Source organism: Mytilinidion resinicola (genome assembly GCF_010093595.1).
Source record: "Mytilinidion resinicola strain CBS 304.34 unplaced genomic scaffold BDZ99scaffold_41, whole genome shotgun sequence".
Lineage (NCBI taxonomy): Eukaryota > Fungi > Ascomycota > Dothideomycetes > Mytilinidiales > Mytilinidiaceae > Mytilinidion > Mytilinidion resinicola.
The window spans coordinates 153,275-161,637 of NW_022985477.1; the positions used below are offsets into that span (position 1 = coordinate 153,275).

An 8,363-nucleotide genomic window follows, 5' to 3' on the forward strand; every position below is an offset into this window, starting at 1 on the left:
AGCTAGAAAGGGTATTCTATCAGGTGAAGAAGCAGCCGATCGTGCACAACCTGTACAGGAAGGGGCAGCAGAGGAGGCAGCAGAGCCACCGGCCGAGCGGCCACAGCGAGCAAAACCTAGGTGCAGCATGTGCGAATCAACAGAACACAATGCACGTACGTGCCCTAGGCGGCAGGCAGCTAGCTAGTATGTAGCTGCATCAAATATATTTGTTCGTGGTGGAGTAATTCGGAATATTTGGCCTCGGTAGCGTGGTTGGGTGGGCCACTAGCTTGTGCGGGCCACTAACTTGTGGATTACGTTACTGCGTATGGGTAGGCTTTGTAAGCCGTATCGCTGGTTCTAGCTGGTTCCAGCTGGTTCTGGTACAGCTTCTTACCAAGCATACCGTATTACTAAGAGGGCTAAATATAGGATACAAACACGTACTCCGTCACACCCCCCTAGCCCGAATAGTGGATAGAACCCCCTTTTTGCCGCTCAACATCCTCCATACAAAGATTGTCAAAAACTGATGCAATTGCATCATAAAACCCATCTTCCTGGAGTTCTTGTATGTTTATACAGTGCAATCAACCAGGCCTAGCTGATGCTGAAATGCCTTGATTCGATTAGCCGGCAATGGCTTTGTAAGGCCGTCTGCTAGCATTTCGTTTGTTCCGATATGCTGTAGGTCTATCTTCTGCTGCTGCACCTCTTGTTTAATATAGAGGTAGTGGAGATCCATATACTTTGTTCGGCCGTGGTGTGCATCGCTATGGGTAAGATTGATAGCCGGTAGGTTGTCGCCATAGAGCTGTATTAGATGTAGGTCATCTCCATCATACGATAGCTCTGTAAGTAGGTGCCGAATCCATGATAGATAGCCATTCTTCTTCGGCTGCTTCTAGCCAGTTCTTCTTTTGAACATGGTTTATTACTTCTTTCCAGTTCTTTAGTGGTGGAGGTAAACTAGAAGCTTTCGTGTGTATATTTGCCACCATAGCTAGGCCGTAGCATCGGTGTACACAATCGAGATAGGTGGCTACTAATGCGGCTGCATGTGCAGCTGCATATTTTCGTACGGGAATTCGAATTCGTTTTGTTCCGTCCGGTAATTAATAGGCTTGATTGACATCTGCAGCAATAGCTCCGTGCTTTAGGGCAGTGTCATCTATATCCCGTTTTTGTTTAATAGTGGCAGTAGGCCGTTCTGTAGGCTGTGATTCCTGGGTAGGTTGAGTTTCGATGGCCGGCTGAATTTGAGCTCGTAGCTCGGCTTGTATATCGTCTTCCTTAATTTCCGTTGGGTTATGCCCAGTTCCACCTAATTGTGGTAGTACAATCTCATCTTCCTCCGGCTCTGTATCAGATGCCTCTGGCTCTGTAACAGGTATAGGGGGAGCATACGGTGATGCCGCTGCACCCCCCGAATCTACTGCTCGTGCTATCGGTGCTTGTACTGTTGGCATTTCTGCACCCCCCGAATCGTCATCAGAAACGGGTTCCGTTGCATCGGGAGTAGGCTCCATTATGCTATTGAGTGGCGGCAGCACCTCTACTCCTAGCTTAACAAATTCAACGCTTGCGCTGCGTACAACGGTGGAATTGTCAAGCCGCATGAAATAGATGGAATCTCCATCAAAACCTATGAGTTTTCCGCGATGTGCTCTTGGTGCAAATTTCTCGCTTTGCACACGCCTTTCTTTAGCTATGTGCATATAGCCTACCTGGCCGAATGGCTGCAGGTGTGCTAGTTTTGGTGTGGCTGCCTCTGTGCTGTGGCCAAGTGCTTCTATAAAGGCTTGCTGTGGAGTTATTCTATTAAGCCGTGAGTGCACTGTTCGATTGTGTATATACACGTAGTATTCGGCAGCGCATGGCCATAGGTTTATAGGCAATGCAGCATCTAGCAGTAATGCCCGGGCGGCCGTTTCTGTGAGGTAATTTGAATTTTCGGCAACCCTATTTATATAAGCATTGTATGGCTCACTAAATTCAATCAGCGTGCCTTTGTCTTGTAGCTATGCTTTTGTGGCTTTGTTGTTGGCTATATCTTTGGCATTATCAAGCCTATAGCATCCTATAGTTATGCCGGCCTGGGTCTTCACTATTTGGTGGAATTGCCGGAGTTTCTGTTGGCCTTAATCTTTTGTTTTGTACGTATATATCTAGAATTTCCGTGTGGAGTCTTCTGTGCAGAGCAGCTAGTATTTATGGCCAGTAACTGCAGCCGGCTTAAGCGGCCCTACTACGTTAATGTGGACTTTTTCAAACAGCCGAGTGGAAAGCGACTTCGTACGGTGGCCAATTCGCTTCTTTGATTTTAATATGCGATATACCTCACAGTCGAATTTCTTTATATTCGTGATTTCCATGCCATGCGAGGCTTTTGCCAAGGCCTTAATAGAATCTACACCCGAATATGCCAGAATTTAATGCCATTCGGCCAAGCTGGCTTTCTTTACGGGGCCTGTATAGTCCTCGGCTCTAGCAGCAGCAAACGCTATTGCTCTATAGCCTGCTTGCTTGTTATTAGCTAGTAGGAACTAATTAAGTTCGTTTATTACCGGGACGTATGCGATCTTAGTATTGTTATTAAGCCGGCGAATTATATAGTGTCAACCGTGGTAGTATACACCCTTTCGGCGTATTAGGGTGTAAGAAATAACGTTAATAAACATGCTAGGCACGTATTATACGTTCGAGAACTCTAATTCTATTACAGAGCTATCCTGCTGTAGGACAGTAAGGCTAACAGTTCTATAGCCAAGAATTTTAACATTTGCGCCGCCTGTAGTTATAAGGTCGGCTCGGCTCTTATATATTATAAACCGGGTCCTATTATTGTATATATGCATAGTAGAGCCTGTGTTAAGAATCTAGGTCTTTTTTAATATTTAATTGCTTGCAAATAACATTAGTTTCTTACTAAGGCCGGCGTTGAGAGGTCTAGCAGATATTCCGTTCTCTCGCGGAAGCTTGATAGCTTTATCCGCTGCATGTATTTCAGCTTCGGCCGCTGTATACGGTTCGGCTGTGCTTGCTGCATATAATTTGGCCGTGCAGTGCAGCTTACTAGCTGCTATACAGAATTTCTTGTAAGTGGCCTTATTTTTGGATTCCTGCTCTTCTTCTTCTTTCTGTATAATAGCTGCATTAGCCTTTTTCGAAAAATCTCTCCACTATTCTGGCTGTAGTTCTGGGTGAATTTTCCAACACTTCTCGGGTCCGCCTTTATACTTTCTATTGCACTCTAAATATTTAGAGATGTTTAAATTAGTGGTGGTATCTGTGTTGTTTATTTTGGCAGCTGTAGTGGTGCTGGAGCCGTTTTAGCCTCCTCTAGCTTTGCCTGCACGGCCTCTGCCGTTTAAGGGTGCTTTATATACTGCTAGGACCTTCTCTTAATCCTTTACGATAGATTTATCGTATAATTCGTTAATAAGAGTATAAACTTTTAGTTTTTGCCCCTTTTAAACGAGCTCTCGTTGCCGCCGTGTAAATTCCGGGTTGTATACTTCTATAGCAATAAGGAATTGCAGTACAGCAATTGTTTAAGTTATTGTAAGGTTGTGCCTTTCTAGGTCTTTTAGATATATTAACTAATTGCCGCAAAAATCAACGATTTTTAATAAACTATTATAGCGGTAGTCTATAAACTATTTCCAACAGGAAATTATAGTTGAAATTCCGAGTTATGCGTATAGCCTAACTAGGTGGTTTACTATACGCCATGCAGTAGCATATCCTTTTAACTAATCTAGGAAGAACGGATCGACTATAGCTAGTATAGCACCTTATAATTCTCTATTAGCTTTTAGCTATTTATTATAGGCTATTTCGTGTGCATTAAGTGCAATTTACTTTTCCTTTATATATAGAATAAGCTTTCCTTCTATATCTTTTTACTGTATAATAGTATATATAAGCCTGTTGCTTTCTATAAGCTATTTACTATAGGCCCTGCTATTTATAAAGGCGCTTAGCTATAGCCTCTATTGCTTAATATTTATACTATTTTATTTTAGATATATAATTGGAAATATAGGTATTATAATAAAGGTAGAGGTATTAGTGTTTAAATATATTCTAGTGCTGCGGTGCACCCGTCGAATATAGGGCTCTGCTAAAGGCTTTTTATATTCGTAAGCTATAGGCAGAAAGCTTACTAGCGGAAGCTAGTAGGTGCTTATAACCTAAAAATAGTTGTAAAATAATACGTTAAACGGGTTAGGTAATATATTAAGTAAGGAACTATCTATTTTATATACGTAGTATATATACTGTGTATAGGTAGGCTTTATAAGCCGTATTGCTAGTTCTAGCTAGTTCTAGCTAGTTCTAGTACAGCTTTTTACTAAGTATACCGTATTACTAAAAGGGCTAAATATAGGATATAAACACGTACTCTATTACTATACAAGTCGGCTAGCTATATAGCTAGCTTTTCCGTTGCTATCTCTCTAGCTATAGAAAAGTAGGGTAGAAGGTTTATTTAGTGCAGGAACTATTATAAAACGGCCTTATTTCCCTTATAGTCTTTATATAGCTATATATACGTTCTTATTCTAGCCTTAAAAAATATATCGCTTCTACTATTACGGTGTCGTTTATAGTGTATTACTACGTGCTTTAGAAACTATAGTATATACCTATAAAGGCACGCAGGCGAAGGGTAATTAGGCACCCTTATATAGTGCAGGTATACGTTAAGCCCTATATATTCCGTTCGTAAAAGCGTAATAATTAAGCTTTCTGCTTTTATAAGCTTATAGTATTTAGTTGCCTAATTCTTATTCTATTTTATATTAAGGGCCGGTGTAAGAGGGCCCCTTCGTTTCTTCCTATAGGCCTCCTATTCGTCCCTCCACCTTTTCTCGTATACTTCCTATATTGCTCCTTATTTTAAAAGCTTATATAAGTTATCTAACTGCCTTTTATACCTCGGGGCTAGTACTATAGCCTTAACCGCGAGCCTCTTTAGTACGTTACGCCGGCTCGGCTTATATTTAGGCGTTTTCCTAGGCTTATAGTGTCTTCTAATAGTGTTTCTAATAGTGCGGCACGTGGTTTTAATATGCTCTCTAGCCTGGCCCGCGCGCGTGCGGTCCGCGTACGCCACCGCGAGTTCCTCTAGCTTAAGCCTTAGGGGGGGGTAAGAGGTCTCGTGTTTAAGCGTCTTAATATCTGTTGTCTTATACGCCCCTGCAATAGCACGGAGGAAGTAGTTCTAGGCCGTTTTAAGTTGTTTAATCTTCGCTTTGCTAATTTATTCCTTTATACCTAGCGTTGGAAACCAGGTAGTACACCTATATATAAGAACCGGCCTAATAACTGCTAAGTATATATACTATGCTTTTTAGAAGCTTGCGGCCTATATTAATACTATTAGCCGTGTAAGGGCTTCTATCTATACTATAGCCTTTTCCTTTATAATACGTATATGCGGGCCCTATTTAAGTTTAGAGTCTACCTAGACTTTAAGCACGCAGAGTTCTATAATTAGGCCCTTTATAAAGCCTTAGATATTTACTATAGCCTTTATATTTACCGTATTTAAATGGCGCCTTATAAAGTATATAAGGTAATACTTATCCGGGGTAAACACTATACTATGCTTCTTCGCCCACTCTATGCACCGTATATGCGCACTTTCGATTGCCCTGTAGTTCTCTTCCGTGCTTTTGCTAAATATAAGGATATTAGTGTTGTCTACGAACCCGTAGGCTGTTGTATTGCCTTTTTATAGTGCCGGCAGGAGTATACTAGTATATAGATAATAATAATCTTATAATCTATAGTAAACTAATTAAATTTAGGGTTAATATAGCTATTATAGCCGTTTAGTATAAGTATCTAATATATACTTATAGAATAGCTTTAGCTAAACTAAGCTAATTTTATTTATTATCTAGCTATTTTTACTAACGCTAATTAACTAGTTATATAGAATAAATTATTCTTATACTAAGCAGCCTAGTATATAATTGCTTCGAAGATAACTAGTAGTAGAATTGCTGCCCTTATTATATTAATACACTTAATAATTATAACCTATTTATAATTGCCTAGCTGTATAGTTCTAGGCCGGCTAGCTCTATCTATTTTAGTAATAACTTTCGAAGTTGTAATAATACCTATTTAAACGCTAGTTTTATTAAAATTCCAGGTATTTTTATCTAAAATACTATATTATATTTTAATATCTTAAACGCGTTTAAACTAGCCCTAAATAAGTATAGGATTTTTATATTTAGTATACTAGTAATTATACTTACAATTAAATTTTAATTATAGGTTATTATTGCGGTTAATATAAAGCCGTGCCTACTTCTCGCTAATAGGTTTTATATTCCTACGCTGCGTGGCTAAAACACTAGCTATCTCCTGTATAGTCGCGATTTTTAGCGGTATACTGCGTTAATCTATTAATAGAATCCACTGCTTAAGGACTTCTTTTTATACTTATATAAGACGGCGATTTAGTGCTGCTAAGCTACGTTTTAGCTAGATACTATTAACGCGTTACTATACTGTTATTCTATATATATTATACGTGCTAGTAACCTTTCGGAAACTTATAATTTAGCCTTATTTATAGGTATTAATAGATAGAAGAATTCTGCCCTTTTAATAAAGGGCCTTTTATTATTATAGTAGAGGTATTAAAGTTATAGTTATATTACGCGTCGCGTTTCCGGAGAATTTAATAGGGTAGGCTATATACTATCCTAGGCTATATACTATCCGGCTAAAAAACACGATGCAGTTATTTTAATAAGCCGTTGGAAATCGAAGCTAAAGGAAGTCCTAATAGGCTCCTTAAGGCACTTAGAGCAATCGTACGAAATTATAAAGCCCTCCGGGCAGTAGTAGTAGTATTATAGTAGGTTAAATTTTTCCTGCAACTTTTAACCTTAGATTGCACTCGCAATAATAATAATAACAACAATACCTATAATAATAATATAACTAAAAGCCCCTCTTTAACACGTACAGAAGTGTTATAAGCGCACTTAATAAAGTACAATAAATATAAAGCGCCCTACGGAGTTAGCCCCTTAATACTATTAGTATAGATTTCCTTTAGGCTATAGTCGCGTGCATTAATAACGTGTTCCTCGGACTTATAGATACTAAGGAAGGACTCTACTATATATAAAAAACTATAGATAAACGGAAGAACGCGCTATAGAAGGAATTAATAAAGGAAATAAAGGATATAAGGAAGAGCATTAGCGAGCTGAAAGCTTAAGGAAACAAGACATACGCAGCTGCAGCAGCGAAAGCCCCGATAGCAATGCAAATCGGGTAAGCTATACGAATTAGACAGGACGCGAGAATCGGATAGGATGCAATAAACAACCTCTACAAAATCAACATCTATATCGAAAACAACGCCCAGCAAGCGGCTAATATAATATACACGAACGACTATATTACAAAAAAGCTATAAGCGGCGGGAGAGCCGGAAACCACAAAGATTAGTAGTATTAGGAAGCTATAAAGTAGTAATATTAAGGTAATTATCGCGGATAAGCTATTAAAAAACACCCTTCTAAAGAAAAAAGATTAGGTTCTTATCCTAGGCTCCTCCGCCACTATACGCACGCCTACAGTGCTTATTAAAGTACACGGCGTGCCTAAGGAGATAGACCTCGACAACCCGAGCCTATAGAAGGATATAATAGAAAATAACGCAACCTATAACCTAGGACTAAAAGGAACACCAAAATCGTGATTCGACCCGTATTGTCGTACGGGCGTTCCTTTCCGTCTCGTTCGAACCGCAAGGCCCGTACGAGAGTGAGAATCACGTTCATTACTGGTGCAGCGGCGTTGCGTCGTGGCTAGAGGTCGTCTTTGGAAACGTCGTCCTCAACGCCGCCAGAATGGCAGAGTTTTCACGGGTCTTGGCGGCTTGCCACCACCAAACTCGATACCCACAGACAACAGGAAGACAAACAGAGGGTTGTCGTCCATAACCATCCGACATCCTATTACCTAGGATACCAACCTAGGGCCACACCCAGTGCCTGCATCTGCTGGCAAAGCGATAGGTCTTTATTCTAATAGGATAATAGGACACCTCTATACCGGCCACGTTGGAAGCCCTTATGTCTGCAACCCGATAATACCGGAACCAGGAGGACCAGGGAAGTAAGAGCAAGGACAGTGGCGGTTTGGTTAGTGGACAACAAGGGGCAATAGCTGCGCGGCGTCGAGTTATTATAGTGACCTTTTGTCTGCAAGACACGGTCGGCCTGTCGTCGTAAGAACGTCACAGGTAACGCGAAGGGGCTGCCAGTGCCCGGGCTGGCGGCCGTGGGGCGTGGTATATAATGGCAGCGACAGTCAGCTCCAGGCCTTCACGGATGCCT

The 8,363-nt window shown here is 40.6% G+C and overlaps 2 protein-coding genes across 2 annotated transcripts; both read right to left on the reverse strand.

Moving 5' to 3' along the window:
- Nucleotides 1–641: 641 nt before the first annotated feature.
- BDZ99DRAFT_469776 (uncharacterized protein) lies at nt 642–1,037 on the reverse strand. Its single transcript, XM_033721579.1, has one exon. It carries the CDS (start codon nt 981–983, stop codon nt 822–824), a length of 162 nt encoding a protein of 53 aa, XP_033568308.1. The 5' UTR covers nt 984–1,037; the 3' UTR covers nt 642–821.
- Nucleotides 1,038–1,097: 60 nt separating this feature from the next.
- BDZ99DRAFT_555404 (uncharacterized protein) lies at nt 1,098–1,700 on the reverse strand (the record flags this gene model as incomplete). Its single annotated transcript, XM_033727147.1, has 1 exon — nt 1,098–1,700. The coding sequence occupies one exon, from the start codon at nt 1,698–1,700 to the stop codon at nt 1,098–1,100; it is 603 nt and encodes a 200-aa protein (XP_033568309.1).
- Nucleotides 1,701–8,363: the final 6,663 nt, after the last annotated feature.

Coding starts and splice junctions, on each gene's coding strand:
- BDZ99DRAFT_469776 (XM_033721579.1), bottom strand. CDS start 983: ATGGTGGCAAATATACACACGAAAGCTTCTAGTTTACCTCCACCACTA.